At 45.6% G+C, this 16,594-nt stretch overlaps 2 protein-coding genes across 2 annotated transcripts; one reads left to right on the top strand and one right to left on the bottom strand.

Annotated features, from left to right (window-relative positions):
* Window positions 1–421: 421 nt before the first annotated feature.
* On the bottom strand, window positions 422–2,584 carry CEBPA (CCAAT enhancer binding protein alpha). Its single transcript, XM_009096023.4, has one exon. The coding sequence runs from the start codon at window positions 2,260–2,262 to the stop codon at window positions 1,285–1,287; it is 978 nt and encodes a 325-aa protein (XP_009094271.2). The 5' UTR covers window positions 2,263–2,584; the 3' UTR covers window positions 422–1,284.
* On the top strand, window positions 2,286–5,207 carry LOC127060060 (pulmonary surfactant-associated protein D-like). The gene is made up of 3 exons (XM_050979079.1): window positions 2,286–2,357; window positions 2,734–3,348; window positions 3,637–5,207. Exons 1-3 carry the CDS (start codon window positions 2,286–2,288, stop codon window positions 3,718–3,720), a joined length of 771 nt encoding a protein of 256 aa, XP_050835036.1. The 3' UTR covers window positions 3,721–5,207.
* The last annotated feature ends 11,387 nt before the right edge of the window (window positions 5,208–16,594 follow it).

Here is a 16,594-nt window from a genome sequence, read left to right as displayed (position 1 = left end):
GCCTGTTTGTTTGTTTATTTTTCTCTCACTCTGGGAGAAGCTCCAGAGTCCAAAGGTGCAGCAGCACCAGGGACAAGCCTCCTTGCCCCACCACAGGCATCGTGCAGCCCCACAACCCATGCCCCATTCCAGGCACTCCTGCCTTGGGGTCGGGAGGCAGCAACCAGTACAGGACAATGTGAAGAAGGCAACACGCACTCACACTCACCCACCCATACAAATAATAAAATAACGTTGCAGCACAAGGGCATAGTCTCTGTCACCAGATAAGAAAGTTGTGTGATGGCAAAGATCTAAGTAAGGCAATAAAGTATAGCTAGTGTACATGGAACGGCTTTCACATTACATGAGGCACAGTTTGGGTGGACAGAGACTTGGAGAAGAGCAAAATGTCCTGCAATAAAGCAAAATACACTGAAAGTTCATAGTAAATACCCGCATCAATAGGTATTTATTCATTTGTGCTTCGCCACGTCGTGACATACAGTACAAGACACTGCTGCTCTTTCTGTCGATGGAGAGAGCTCACCACACTCTTGCAAGCTGCTGCTCCATCAGTCCCAGGCTGTCCATCGGTCCTGCAGCGGCTCTGGCCCCTTGTCCCTCCTCCCAGCCAAGGTAGGGGACAGGGCTCGGCAGAGGCAGCCCGGCCAGGCTGCGACAGTCCTGGCAGCAGTCTGGTGGCTGCCCCACACCTCAGTGCTCCTAACGGGTGTCCAGTGCTGCATATCTCTCAGCCTCAAATCCTCTTCTCATCGCTGGCTTCCCCAAAGCTGCTCCTGCCTGCTGCACTGCAGGCCAGCTGGAAGGGGTCTGGCAGGACATCCCAGACACCGCAGCCCTCAAGCCTGCACGTCCCTCATTCCTTCTCCTTGCACCCTGCAAGACTGGAGGGCATATTAAGCCCCAGAGCTCCTGCAGCCAGCTTTTAAGGCACATCTGGGTTGCTATGTGTGCTTTATTACTGTTTTTGTTGTTATTATTATTATTACTGTTATTTACCCTGTGTAGACACGTGGTCTTTTAATTCTTCCCCTTGCCTTTCTCCTTAGAAAACCCACCATGTTTTCAGCTTACTCGTGTGTCATCTCTAAGGCACAAACCTTTTAATACTAGAGCTGCCTGACTTCTTGTATAGGTCGTGAACTGATAAAAAACAAACGAAACAAAACAAAACCAAAACAACCCCCCGTTCCCCTCCCACCGGCACACGGCGCTTGCCGCACGCCGGTACATATAGTATCTGTGCGCGGGCAGGGCAGCCCGGCCGGTCCCGGCGCGGCGCTAGGCGCAGCTGCCCATGGCCTTCACCAGCGAGCTCTCGGGCAGCTGCCTGAAGATGCCCCGCAGAGTCTCCAGCTCCCGGGTGAGCTGCTCCACCCGCTTGCGCAGCCGCTCGTTGTCGGTGGTGAGCTCCAGCACCTTCTGCTGCGTCTCCACGTTGCGCTGCTTGGCCTTGTCCCGGCTCTTGCGCACCGCGATGTTGTTGCGCTCCCGGCGCACCCGGTACTCGTTACTGTTCTTGTCCACTGTCTTTTTCGATTTGCTCCGGTGGTCCGAGGGCATCATCTTGAGGGTGCCCGCGGCGGACAGGCCGCCGGGAGGGTGCGGGTGGTGCGGATGGTGCGGGCTGGGCACGGGCGTGGGGGGCGGCGTGGGCTGCCCTGGCTGGAGGTGCATGGTGGTCTGGGCGCAGTGGGCGATCTGGTACTGGAGGTGGGACGGGTGCTGCTGCGGGGCGTGATGGGGATAGAGGGCCGACAGGGCCGCCGACTTCACCTCCTCCTCCTCGCGGGGCTCCTGCTTGATCACCAGCGGCCGCAAGCCCGGCGCGCCGATGCGCTCGTAGAGGGGGTCGAGCTTGCCGTCCATGTAGCCGGGCACGCAGCCGAAGAGCGGCTGCTGGTGGTGCTGCGGCTGGTGCCCCGGCGCCGAGGCGGCGGCGCCGGCCCCATGCATGGTGTGGAAGTCGAAATCCCCGGCCAGGATGGCCTTGGCTTTCTCCTGCTGCTTGCTGTGCTGGAAGAGGTCGGCCAGGAACTCGTCGTTAAAGGCGGCGGGGTCGATGTAGGCGCTGATGTCGATGGAGTTCTCGTTCTCGCAGATATCGCCGAGCTCCGCGCCGCCCGCAGCAGGTGCCGCCGCCGAGGGAGCCTCTCTGTAGCTGTAGGTGCTGCCGGGCAGGGGAGTCTGGAGCTGGTGGTGCTGGCCGCTGCTCATCGGGGGCCGGGAATCGACCTCGTAGAAATTGGCTTGCTCCATGAAGCAACTACAGTCTGCCGGGCATGGTGAAGGGCTCCTGCAATCCAGGTTTCGAACGGGACGACGGCGGCAGCGGCGACTCTAGCAATCTCGCGGTACGGTGCTGCACGGCACGGCTCGGTGCTCCCGGAGCCCGTCCCCCGGCCCAGCCCCGCTCCGCTCGCTGCCTGCCCTGTTGCTAGTGGGCTGCCGCGGTGCTGCGTGCCGTATATATACAGCCCGCAGCAGGGCCGGGGATCGCCCTCTAGTGTCCAACCTCCTGCTGGGAACCTTTGACCGCCGCGCAGCCGGCTCCCAGCGCCCCGGCCGGGCACAGCCGACCTCCCGCCCGCCCCCGGGAGCCGCCGCTCCGCGGGGAGAACGCCCCGCACTCCTCCGCCCCCCCTTCACCCCCCTCCCGCCGCCGCCCCAAGCTCGGCGGGCGCTGAGCGCTGGATGGCTCCCGCCAAGGAAACTCCGCGCTGATAAGAGGCCGGGGGGGACGGCGTGGGGACTTTGCGCCCGCGCTGCCGGGGCCGCTCGCCGGGCAGTGCGGCCAAACGCGGCCGGTGCTTTTCCACCGCCCGCTCCCGCCTCTGCGCCGAGAGCTTCGGCCCAGCGCTCCCCGGCCGCGCTTCGCAGACAGTCTCAAAGTTCACCATCGGCTCATACTTGCAAATATTTGGCCAGTCAGGAACATTCGCCCCGTCGGGTTTGGGAGCCAAGGCGCTGCCTCACCGGCGGTGGTTACCTGCCGGTAGGGCCGCCGGGCTCGGAGCAGCCGGCCGAGGCCGACCGCGCCGCATTCCGCCGGGCCCGGCTGCAGCGGCGGGACCCGCGGGGCTCGCCCGGTCACAGCGGGACCCGCGGAGCCCGGCCGCCAGCGCCGCCAGGACCTGTCCGGGATGGCGCCCGGCGGACAGGGGCGGGGAGTTCGGTGGCCGCGGAGGTTCCTCGGCTCGGCTGCTCGGAGGAGATCGGCCGGGCCGCCCTGCCGTCTCCGGCGGTCACCGCCGGTACCGAGCCCGGAGGAGCTGCCCTGCCTGCACGGAACAGCCCGAGTCGGGTCACCTGCGGGCCGCTTCATTCCCCGCACGAATCGAGCAGGTAAATTTAATGACGGATTTCCCCAAACGCACACTCAGCGATCTCGACCAGTGCCGGGCACGGGCCGCCTCCCGGCCTTGACCCGGGATAACCGCGGGGCCCGGACCCTGGAGCGCAGCGCTGCAGTGGCCAGGTGTCCCTGTGCACTGCGGCCGTGTGCCCGGCCCCGGGAGCAGCCTAGCAGCCTTCCCAGCCTCCGATGTCTGCGGGCTTTGAAGGCGATCAATGCTCCCGCAAGTGCGGGACGGAGAGGAGCTGCGTATCCCAGCCACCGCTTCCCGTCCGCAGGGTGTGCGCCTACATGTGGCTCCTGTGTACGGGCCGCAGCCTCCCCAGGAGCTCCGTCTCAAAGCTTCAGTTCGGGCGGGGTGAGGATGCACAGAATTCCTCTTGCTGCCATCACTCGCAATACGAAGAACAGATGTGTCTGTCGCTGCTTGCACAGCGCCCAGGTGCACCACGGGCTTTTAGCTCTGCTGGTCCTGAAGGTCCCTTTGGAAGGACAAGCCAAGCCCACTGGAGCAGGTGCAGGCTTAAAATTGCTACAGAAAGATCTGCAGGGAAAATGAATCAAACATAGTGATGGCTGGAGAAAAAGAAGATGCAATTCTTCGTTCTGAGTGTTTTAGTAAAAGAGAAACTTGTGACAGTAAATTACTCAGAAGGGATTTGACAGATTTCTTGCAATTAAAAATTTAAAGGATTCAACAGGAAACAAAAATGACAATGCACCAAACCTCCATGTTTTTGTTTCACACAGTGCAGGGTGAACTTTTGTTTCATGAGCAAATGCAAGGCCAGCAGAGTCAGTTGGCATACTCCAGTGTCCTCTCAGGAGAATGGATTCTGTAGTTACAGTAGGGAAACATTATTTTTAGATTACAGAGTATACTTTTCACTATCAAGAGAAAAAAATTAATCCTAAATAGTTTTATATGCAGTCAGTATTTTCTAAAATTATATGTCATGGTTTCAGTGCAGTAGCAGTGCCTCACAGGGCTGCTTCCACAGGGAGCTGCAGCACTGTCTAAACAATGAAAACACTGATAAAAACTCTGAACAAAGTCCTGGTTCAGAGGAAAAGCCTCAAGTCTGGGACAGGAGTGATTTTTAGGTGTTTCAGAGTGAAGAGTAAAATGTCCCTGACTGCACCCAACTGTCCAAATTCAGCTTGTTCTACTCAAGTGAATCCATTTCCAGAAATGGGACCAACACAGAGCTGGACTTTTTGCCTGCTGGGAGAAATATCATCTGGAATAAAAGCTGGTAAGCAGTTTATGCTCAGAGTCTTCAAGAGGGCTTGTCTGACTTTGAAGTCAGCAGAAACAAGAATAGGCCATGAACATTAAAAATAAAAAGTCAGTGCTGCACAAAACAGCAGGATAACTAAGAAAGTGTAAGCAGAATTGTATCACTAAGTTTGTGATTTAATAACAATACCTACTCCTCTTTAGTCTTTAAAACATACTCACATTTTATAATCATTCTAAAATTAAGGCCTAACTACATGTTTAAAAAAATTAAAGTAAATCAGAACGTTTAGGATCAGATTCCATTCCTAATTACTGTAATTAACGAACAAGTCCCCACAATTTAAGGACTGGTTTGCTCAGTTTTGGTTGGTTTTTTTTTTGTTTTTTTTTTACATAGACCCCTTTTATCTAAGTTAAGAACTTTTAAGTCTTCTATTTTTACACAGAAACCTAAATTCCTGTTTAAATTATTTTAATATAGTATAAAATAAAGTTCCCAGACTTATCAAAAAGACATATCTTTGTCTTTTTATTTTCCCTCCCTCTGTGAAGACAAATTAAATATTTAGAACCAGCTCATCCCCAAACAAGCCCAAATGCTTATTTCCCCATTCATATCAACAGTGATTGATACCAAATATTTCAAATATTAAAGAGAAAACTTGTTGCTTAAGTTACATGAACAGGGAGCTGGTTTAACTGAGAGGAAGGATGCATGTTGCATACCATGGCTCCTGAAGCAGCACTGTCAACTCTTGAGGGTGCTATTCTTCCATCCCAAAGCAGATTTTGCTGTCCAGAAGCTCAGGGAGGGCGAGTAAAGTGCTCCACAATTCCAGACAGCAGCAAGACTGGTCTGTATGGAGCCAGCTGCACACCCTTCTGCTGAGGGAAGGAAACTGATCAGAAAAACAGAACTGTGAAGGAAGGTGACTAAGTGCATTTGTGACTATTGAGAGTTTTTAATTGCACTGGACACTGAAGTCTCTGTTTCACCTGAACTCTGCTCCTGAGTTGTTCTCAGGCCTTTCACTCCATTTCTGGGCTCCAGAATGAGTTACTGGCTGCAGGATGCAGGCTGTGGGCAGGATGGTGCTCTGCCTGCTGATCCAACAGCTTGGCAGTTTGTACACAGCATAGCATGTGGCAGCCCTGTTAGGAGCTGGAGTGCAGCTGCACATTTATTTTACTACCTTGTTAAACCAGAATATGTCATTGCTACTGACAAAGCTCCAGGCAGGAGTCTGCACGCAAAACTTCTTGGGGGGAATGGCAGCAACAGCCCAGCCTCTCCTCTGTCCCACCTGAAAATTGGGGGGGAGAAAAAAGACCAGGGTGGGCACTGTGGAGCAGAAAGGATGGCAGAGCTGAGGTGGGAGTGACAAGAGGATATTATCTTCACTGCTTCCTGAGTGCACCTGAAGAGTAGGCAGGGATGAAGCAGCAGTGGTTTCCTATGCAAACACAGATCTGGCAATCTACCTTCTCACTTGTTGTGGTACACTGAAACACAAACTTCTCCCCTCTCCTGTTGTGTTTTCTGCCCCAGGGAGGAGACACATGATTCTGCACATAAAAGCTGCCACACATGACAATATTCAAAGGAAAAGACTTGATATGCCAAAGCCTTGGAGGCCTGTAGATCAGTGGGCAGCAGTGTCTAACAAGTCAACCAGAACCTTCCCTTCAGCTGGGAAAGGCAGCTGGGGACTGCTTATCATTTTTTAATGTGCATTTTGGTCTAACAACAGATGATTTAATGACTTATCATTACAGCTTTTCTCCTTTGGAGAAACACAACTCCAAGGTGAACCAACTCAAATCCATGCTATTTTCCTCTTCCTGTTTTGTACCATTTTCCTTGTCTTCAGGGTATTTTCAGGTGTTTTCTATGACCATGCCTCAATTCTTCCTATCCTTGTGCTCCATTGACTTCTGACTCTTCTGCTGAGAGCTCAGCCCTTTGCAATTTCCAGGCGAGGTGACTGAGGGCATCTTTCACTTCCACTTACCTGATAACTGCTCACTTCCATTCAAATGACCCTCACAGCCCAATCTGTTTCCAGCTTGTCACCTGTAATCTTGCACCAATCAGTCTGTGAAGGTTTTTTTTGTCCATTCACAGTCTTTGCATAGTTAATGAGCCATTGCATACACAATTCCTCTCCTATAATTAAGACCATATTTCATTGACCACATCCACAGTGCCCAAAACACTGCAGATGTTTTTCAGAGGCAGGATTAAGTCCTGTACAGTTGAAATACAACCCAACAAGTGACACTGTTGCTCCTCACCTCTCAGTGTACTGTTTCCTTCTGCTGTACTGGGCCTTCACCTTTGCCTTAAGACTTCCACAAATGATGTTATGATGTTTAACAGTAGTTCTAATGATAGAACTTTGCTCAGTATTTAGCCTATCCACAATCACCCATTGTCTCTCTCTCTCTTTAGTATTTCATCTCTGATTAAATGATAACCTCCTTCCTTTCCCACCTGAATCTCCAATTGTTTGTCTTTACCTTACAAACATCAGTGGTTTCTCTCACCATGAATGGCTCATCATCTTTAATTTGTTCATGCTACATCTCCCTGGATGATGGAGCAGTTTATAACTCTCTGTTTCACAACTAGAGAGCTGTGAGATGAATGACTTGCCAAGGCCATACAAGAAATACATAAGAAAGCTGAGCATTTAATCTCTCCTATGCCCTAATATCACCACCAATGAGCATGCAAAAGTTTGACTATTGCACTCCTACAAAGGAAATCCTTTCATACAGTGCCTTCTTGTTTGTTGGTTTTTTAAATGGAAATAGATCAATTTTTATCTGAAATAAATTTATCTCTGAGGTGAACTGCCAAAAAATCTGGAAAGTACAGCTTATTTTCTTCTAGGCCCTAGCCCTACTTGATTGAAGGCTCTCATTGATCTCTCTCAGTAGGAGCCTGTGCAGATCATTACCTGGCATACAAATTATGCAGCAGAACAGTAAAAGGGTATCCCACCCCAAACTCAATTCCCAGCTGTGCTTTTAGGAAGGTGTTCTCAAAATATTCTCTGAACGTTATGGCTCTAAGACTTTGGCTAGCTACTTTTCATGGTGTTATACAAGCAGCAATTCAAACCCAGAGATTTAAAATCCTGGTAAATCCAGAAAAATTATACAGTTTTTTTCTTTTTTTCCACTCAGGTGACACCAACTTCCAGCATTCAGTTAAGATGCTCTCAAAGTGCCTACATGAGCTGTGCATGGAACTCAGATTTACAAATCTCAGTGTCCTGAACTGCACCTGAAACTAGATGCTGAAACAACAGCAACTTAATAGTCTTGTCAGCAGGCCTGCACACCTGGGTCAGCATCAGTATTTACCAAAATCCTGCCAGTTAGAGCTGTAGCATCTCCTCACTTGTGTGAGTAATTCACTCTGATACCCAAAGTACATTATGATAATGAGCTTCTCCATAAAACAGCAATTTGCAATATTACCTGAAGTGGCATCTAAGGCCCAACAACTACACTGGTTTCAAAGCACACCTACATGAACACTGGGAAGTAACACTGAATTACAAAGGAAATACCCTTGTTTGTCTCTTTATATGACTGTGCATTAATCCTTTGAAAATATTCATGTAGTCATTCTGCAACATTATTCATACCTTTTAATGTAAAAGGTTGTTTTTGAGCACAACTTTGGCAGTTCATAGTCAATCCAAAACCATCTGGTTTTGAGAAGGTACATCTACAAAGCTGAGCTAGTACTTGAGAAGGCTGCTTAAATAATGAGGACTCTTGCCACTGACTTGGATGTTACATTTTGCTGTCCTCAAAAGACTTTCAAAAAGAAGATGAGACAGCATGTCTCAGCCTTCATCACTCTTTCTAGGTAGGTTGCACTGTAGACATTATTTTTTGAGTTTCTGAAAAAAATATTTATGACAAAAATACCAAAAAATGTTAAGCATTTTCCAGGAGTATAGAAAGAGATGCTTTGCTACACAAAGAATGTACAATCAGAAGAAGATATGAAAAGTGAGAGCAGTGGGACTGGAAATGAAGAGAAAGATCAGCTTATAAAAATAGCCATGGCATTTCTTAATAATGTTTTTTAGTACATGACACATCCTGTCATAAAACCTAGTCCTTGACATGGACAAAATTCTATATTCTCACCCAACTTACCCCCCTTTAGGAGAGATTGTTACAAGGATCAGGATTAGGCTAAAGAGTAAAAGTGTGGTAAAAGTTTACATTGTGTAGTACATAATGGATCTGAAAGCCTCATGTGTTGTCTCACAGATGAAGACATTGCTAAATCCATGTCAGCATGGGAGCTCTCAGAGAACTCAAGGATCTGGTGGGCTTTTTCCACTCCTCTTGCAGGGAAGCTGTTGTGAGATTTTGACTGCTTGGACACTGGGATAACACATGACCTCACAGTTTTTGATTGCCAGCCTGCAAATATTTGATGGTCAAAGTACCTATGGAATTAAGCACTAAGATTATAAAATATGAAGATAATATACTTTTGGTGCAAACCTTCTTTTATTAATGCCATAAAGCATTCAACTTCAGTGGCAGGAAGTTTTGGGAACACACTTGTCTCACATTTTAAAGTGTGAGGTTCTGTAAGTATTGACTCTAAACTGAGAGGAAGCAATTTTACTGCTCAGAGCAGATGCTGTCTTGGATCTTAAAATCTGAACCCCCTGTTGAGATAAATTCAGTTTTCTTTAATTACCCACTATTAGCCCAGGGATTACTGGCATGAGTAATCCAAGCAAGAGCTGGTCTACTAAATAAAAAATGTCAATGGCAGCAAGAGGAAAAGGAGCTGAGGAAGGAAGGAGGCTCAGCAAAGTTCTGAGAGTCACTCAGTGACATCACCAATGAATCTAAGCCATGATCAAACCAACCACCAGCACGGGGGGACAGGTGCACAGAAGAAGGAACCAAGTCAGAGGCAGTCTTGGCTTGAAAAGGATCACACTTTTGTTATCAGTTTCAAGCTAATCATAGTGGCACTAGAATTTCTGGACTCTCCTAGGAGTAAGCCCTGCACAGAGGAGGAGCTCACCCTTTGGAGCTGGCAGTGCTGAGGTTCCCCCTGTGGCACACTGGCCTGCAGCAGGCTCAGGGCAGCAGCAGCTCTCCTGGAGCCACTGGCAGGTGACAGGAGAGATGGCCCTTCCTTTCCTGCAGGGATTTCCACTTGAACACATCCAGAGAACCTGGCACTGCTGGGATAACACCTATGCTGACCTCTCAGAAACTTCCCACTTCCCTTCTTCCTCACAGGAGGAGAAGCTGCCCCCAGTAACATTCAGCATGCCAGTCCTGTTAATTGAAATAAGGATTCTTACTCACCACCACAGGAGCTCCTCAAGACCTTCAGATTTACATTTTTTTGTTCCAACTGGAATCTTATGCTTTAGGTAAAACAAGTCTTAAGTGAAATAAGACTTAATCACAAAGCAAGTGAGTCTAATGATCAGTAGGGTTTTCCTGAAAATATCACAGACAGATAAAAATCTAGAGTCCAAAGTTTCAAAATTTTGGAGGAAAACAGGACTGATGATGCCTGGAATAAACCATTCCTTCTGCTTAGTGTTTAAAGGCAGCTGACAGAATACTACAGAATACTGCAGAATACTTGAAATAAATATATTCAGAATTCATACAAATACAATCAGAAGATTTCTTTTGATGGAAGCCATTATATTTTTTACTCATTTTATGGAATCATAAAAGTATTTTGTTTGCAATAATATTTCAGAAAGTAAAAAGCCAGTGACAGTATGAGGTTTTTTGCAAGGTTTGGATATCTAAAAGCTCATAAACAATGCTGAACAGACATTGTCCTTCAGATAGGACGGAGCAACAATGCCATGTGACTTACCTGGCCATAGTTAAGAGAAGAGCTAAGTGTAATCAAGGCTAATCATTCAGCAAGAGCCCAGGGCTAAGAGGTTTCTAATTCCAAACAAAAAGTCTATGCAAAATACATGTGTTTTCAAGAAAAAAAGGAACAAACTATGAAATGGGCTCCCATACAGCAAAAAAGTCCATTTTTTTTTCTTCTGTTGTAATTAAAGATAGGAAATGGGAGTAAGGTTTCGGACTCTAAATTATTCACTTTGAATAATTCTTTCAAGCTGAAACAATTATGCTAGATGTTAATTTAAATCAAATTACATGAAATATGTTAATATGAGCATAAATCCTACATTCCTTGACAAACACCAAGATTATATTAATATTACATAATTATATTAATGGGGAATATGAGCTGTACAAGCTGCTCACGTTTATGACATGAATGTGGTAAATATAAAGTGAAATTCACTTTGGCAAACTAAAATTTAATTTTAGAAAAATAACTCCTGTCTTCTTTAAAGCAGGCAAAAATTCCAGATTTTTAATGACACGAGTTGCATGATTCTAAAAAGAATTCATGCAACATGTTTTAGTGTTGGGTGCTACAGTTCTTGCTTTTATTATACTGAAATATATGACTTTAAAAGGAAAATGATGATTTAAAAACCTCTGTGGCACAGAGCCCATAGCATGGGAAGGCTGAATCCATGCTGGTTGTCTGCAACCTGACACTCAGCTGCAAAAGACAAGGACAGGAAAGTGTATTTTGGCACAGAAACCTGTTGCTCTGTCAGAGAAACAACTGCTGACAGTTATACAGCCAACACAGCTGGCATTTATGTTGGGTAAGACAGTACAGCTGATAGTGGGTCAGTATTTTCCATTTAGAAAGGGGCTATTCCCCTCCAGCATGAATGTTCTGGGATGCTTTAGGAAGGCTCAGTAGATGGAAGCATTTATGTGACTAAGTGCAGGGCTTATGGACCATTTACACTTAATTTAAATCATCAAGAGATCATTTGCATTTTTGGTAGGGTCTAGACCACATGGGAATTACTTTTCTCCTTTATTAATAAACTGAAATAAGCACCACTTACCCAGTTCAGGGTGCCACTGATAAAATCTGAGCCTCCCATTTCCTTCTCTTTCATGGTAGTTGAAGACGCTGTAGGACTCCTGACTGGAGTTGTCCCTTGTACATATCTGTGCAAGTTCAGCTGCTGTTTCCACTGGATATACAAAAAGTGGTGTCAGTGTTAATGGAAGACAACCCATATAAATGTGTGTGTCCCTATTAAGAAGAAATGCTGTATGTTTAAACTGTGGAAAACATGCAGACAGAACTCAGATCCTGTGACATATCAACTGCAAACTCAGCCTCCAGGAAGGGGCTTTGCCCCAGTGCCCCTTACAGTTTGTTTCAGTGGGCTCAGAGAGACACAGCCAAAGCTCCCTTGCAGCACTGAAACACCTCCATGTCCTTGGATCTACATATTTTGATCACATCCATCTGGTGGGGGACTATCTGAATGTGTGACTTACCAAATTTTCAGTGGACTGAAAACCTTTCCAGAAATTTACTAAAAAACAGCCAGAAAGAAAGTAAAAGCATGCAGCTCTTCAGTTTCCATAGCTCAGCTACCAGTGCTGCTACAGCAGGAGGTGAGCTGCCTTGAGAGCTACAGCCTTCATGTGAGGGAAGCCAAAGACACGTGGGCTGTTTCAGGCTGCTGCAGTGCTCTCTACTGATGTCATACACTGGCGTTGAATAAATGCCCCTACATTAAATCAGTGTTCACATAAATATTGTGTTATAAACTTTTTGTGTTTAAAGCATTGACATTTGTTTTGAAAACTGAGTTTTTTCAGTTATCTGAAGTACAACGTCCCACATTGCCTCGGTAGCAGTGCAGAAGTTTCCCAAAGCTGGAGTTCTCCTGAAGTGGCTGCCCATGTGCCTGTTCCTGCCAGGACTACACTACACCTGAGTGCACTCATCCTGTCTTCATTTTGTTCAGGAAGGAAAAAGACCGTGTGCATTAGACCCTTTGTCCCACTTGCTGAGTCCCCTAATGTCAAAGGACTTTACACAAGAAGAAAAAGAGGACATGATACAAAAGTACACATAAACAAACATACCTTGAAGAATCTCTTTTCTTGGTAAGCAAAGTCCTTTGCTCTGACTGCCAAACCACATTTACAATAGGACTGCAGGTGACTTGAAAGCAAAGCCTGTACTCCCTGGGGGAGAGCCTCAAAAAACTGCACAAATGATTGTGACTTTTACCATATTCCTTATGCACTTTCTGCAATTTCTGTGCACCTTGGTGAAGCCCTCTTAGAATGTGTATGCTCAGCAAATATTGAGTCTGCAGTAAAAGACTTGAGGGACAGCAATGCTTTTATAGAGTAGGTCTCAGTCTCTGCCAGCTGGAGTAGGTGCTTGGTTGCCAGTGCACATGGGAGTCTGTGAGAGCAGGTTCAATGTTTTGAAGTGTTCTGTGCTGTCATCAGCTTTTCCTTTGCATGTTACTCTCTTTTGCCCCATATTTTTGCAAACAGGTTGTTCCACTGTAAGTCACTGACATCAACATTGTTGTAATATTGCTGAGCCTGAATTCTGTTCTTGGGAAGGATTCCTGATAACTTCAAAAGGTGTCTTAACTGTGGGAGAACTTCTGAAGTAAATCATGCCTGCTGCCTGAAACCCCCACATGATAGCTAATGAACTCAGAATGAGGAGACTCCTCTGTACAGAGATTTGCCAAGTTGAATTTTACAGCCATTGAGGTGCACAAACATGAATGCAAAGGATAGGTAGTGATGGAGGGAGCACAAAGCTTCTCCTGTCAGAGGGAAGTCTGATCTACTTAGTGCTGAGAGGAGAGAAAACCTGACATGGTTGTGCCCGTAACATGCTACAAAGTGTTTCTTTCTGCAAATTTGTCTGCAATGTTTATATTCAATACAAACCCAGACTGTGTCTTGTAAGTTCACAGTGACAGAGATATTCAGATGCCTGCTACAATGTAAGTGGAATTGCTTTGCTCTTCTGGGAGCCTGCATTAATTTTGAAGGTTGGCAGAGCCAAAGCAGAAAGCTGTGCCCCACTGTTTCTTTGGAAATTCTGTTTCAGGAAGCAAGAGAACTGATGCCTTGGAGTGTCTACCTAAAACAGAGGCTAGACAAAATTCAGAGAATAAAAGTGGGTATTTATTGAAGGCCTTCCATAGGTACACCTTGGGCACTCAAAGCCTCTGAGGGGCTACACCTAAGATGGACCATGGTCACAAGTTTTTCATACAGTTATAAGTTTTGTCCTTTTACATATCAGGGGTTAATCCTCCAATTACAGTTTCAGATAATGAGGTAATTTACTCCAGGTTTGCCCCCCCACAATTCACTGTTGTTTACATCTCTCTGTCTCTCTGAGACAATAAGGAGTCCTTGAGTTTCCTAGAGAGGAATTGCTTTGTCTGAATAAAATGGGAGAACAGCAGCTAACAGGTTTTAGAGCTCTACACTAAAACATTACAGGATCTGAAAAATAGAAAAAACTAGATCCTAAGGCATCAGAACTAGAAACAGTTAACTCACTAAATGTAAGGAATTGATGTTCTGGAAGGAAGATGGCCCTGCTGAATACTTACCTTCTTTTATGTTGGGGACAAAAATAGAGTCTGCTTGCCTGACCAAAGTATCAGTCACTGATTATCTCATGTAAAATTCTCCTCAACGTGAGCAGCAGGAGGTCAATGACAGATGTGTTGCAAATCCCAGAACATTTTCTCAAACTGTCCTCCCCCATATTTTGTACTATGATAAATAATTCATTTTCTATTCATGCTCATGAACGGAATTGAGGTGGAGTAAACAATCAGGTGGACTGTCCTCTGCCAGGTGCCAGACTCTCAGTTTTGTATTTCAAATGGCCATTCCTTAAGCTTTTCATGCTATTTCAGAGGTCATCTTGGTTGCAGGGAATAATAAAGCCATTTATAAGAATGCAGTTTGTGTCCTCCTCTTTCCAAAACCATGAGACCATAAACAAAGCAATGTCTCTCCAATCTCATTGCTTTTTTGGAAGGATATTTATTTTAGGCTTCTGTTCTGAACCATTTTGAAGTCTGGATAAAATTAATGACTAAAACTATTCTCTTTTCTTGATATCATAGGAATAAGGTAAAGTTCTTCACTAGAGTATGCCCTGTGATAAATAATGCCCTGGTAATTATGGGTGGGGATTTTCACGCGGTGACTGATGATGCCTTGGAAAAGAGCCATGGCACTGTGCATTCAGAAGCTAAGCTATCTAAATCCTTGCAGGCCTCATTTATGCTTTTGGGAATATAGGACAGGTGTGGCAATTACTAAACCTGGATACTTGAGAATTCACCTCTTATTCCCAGGTGTGGGCCATTAATTCTCGCTCAGACTTGTTTAGTTCTAACAAGTCTCTTTTGAACCAGATTTTATAGATGCACATATACTCACACAATAAACAGCATTTTCCTTTCAATCAATTTATCTATTCTGGTTTTGTTTATCTTTAGCTATGCAGCCCTCATCCTTCCTAACATTTTACATACACATGGCAGCAAGCCCCCAAAACAATCAGTGGCAGTCTACAGATCCCTGCCATATTCTCTAGATACCAGAAGACTTGCAGTTTGCATTGTTTAGTACAATTACTAGAGAAGCTCAGGTAAAACTCAAGCCAAGCCCCAGTGAAATTCACAACAAAGGCTACACTAATTTTTATTGGATCACTAGACATCAGAGCACAGCCAGAGAACACTCAAACATGAACATGTTTGTAAAATCCTTAAAAAAAAAAAAAAGGAGTATAGTGTTCATTCTTTTTGTTAGATGATCTTCTTTGGGTTGATACACTAGCAGCCTCCTCACAGACCAGGCATTCTTCAGGGACATATTTGATATTTTTAAACTCAAATGCTGACAAGAAAGCTTCTAATTTCATATTCTGATATTTCCATAGAAGGTCACAGATAGTAACCTCAGCTGCTTCATTCACTCCAAAGGGACTTGTGGCTACTGAACACTAATGTATATCTGGTCATCTTTATCCATCCAAAATATGTAGGTTATCTCCTAAGCAGTCCTCTGGAATACAGTGAAGGTGAGATGATAAATGCTAAATTTTGAAACAGCACACATTTTTGTGACAGTATTTTTATGTGCTAAGAATTGTCACAAAGGTAACAAGACGTTCCTCTACCTTTAAATCCCTCAAGAAGCCACGGCTGAAATGGCTCACTGCTCAGGTCTAAGTACCATCTGGTGAAATGGGATATTGGTATTGGAGAACCTAGCTATTGGAGAGCTAGCTTGGATTGAAGAACAAATTCCTGACAGCATGGCAGCACAGACTGAGTAAGGGTTCTATTAAAATATAAATTACAATCCACAGTATTTTGTAGCTATGAAAGAGAAAACTGCTATGTGACTGCTGAAGAACCCAACCAACTAAGCAGAATACCACACAAAAAAGTGAAACTTGCCAAAGTGGGCACACCTTTATCTGTGCAGCTGGCTGATTCTGAAGGTGTTGCAAACAGTTTCTGATTAAAAATTTACCTTCCTGATAATAGCATGAAACAAAAACAGGGCAATTAGGAAAACAAATCTCAGGGCACCACTGTGGCAGACCCTACCTAGATGAAACCAGTTCATTAAGTTCAAAGCACCAAACCTCTCAGTCCCCTCAAAGCTGGAGAGGGAAAGGTGAACAGCAGTACAGCATGTAACACCTGTGGAAGTGACAGCCTGGGTTTGTTCTAACAGCATCCAAATCCTCAATGCATTAGTTTTCTGCTATATTAGTTTTTTCAGACTCTCTGAGACTTCTGTGTTAGCCTGATTCCTTTTGCCATCACCCAACAGCCTGCTGAAGCTGTAGGGAACAGCTGTCTATTATGGGGTTTTTTGTCCTCCTCCATTTGAGAACCATTGCATTTAGTCTGCACATGTAATTGAGTTAATTGATTTTCAGAAACCAGTATAAGTAACTCCAGATATCTAGAGAACCTGGATATTTTGATAATTGCAAATAAAGGGAAGTAGTTCTGGAAGATGCAGAACTAAAAACTGGAAAT

The sequence above is a fragment of the Serinus canaria genome, chromosome 11 (genome assembly GCF_022539315.1).
Source record: "Serinus canaria isolate serCan28SL12 chromosome 11, serCan2020, whole genome shotgun sequence".
NCBI classification, from domain to species: domain Eukaryota; kingdom Metazoa; phylum Chordata; class Aves; order Passeriformes; family Fringillidae; genus Serinus; species Serinus canaria.
The sequence above is the reverse complement of the archived record's forward strand: the minus strand, read 5'-3'. Positions and strand labels throughout refer to the sequence as shown.

Excerpts from the sequence above, each read along its gene's own strand:
- CEBPA (XM_009096023.4), bottom strand. The coding sequence starts at position 2,262 with ATGGAGCAAGCCAATTTCTACGAGGTCGATTCCCGGCCCCCGATGAGC.
- LOC127060060 (XM_050979079.1), top strand. The coding sequence starts at position 2,286 with ATGGTGAAGGGCTCCTGCAATCCAGGTTTCGAACGGGACGACGGCGGC. Across the intron at positions 2,358-2,733 it reads GCGACTCTAGCAATCTCGCG|GCCGGGGGGGACGGCGTGGG; the intron begins GTACGGTGCTGC and ends CGCTGATAAGAG. Across the intron at positions 3,349-3,636 it reads TCCCCGCACGAATCGAGCAG|GGTGTGCGCCTACATGTGGC; the intron begins GTAAATTTAATG and ends TCCCGTCCGCAG.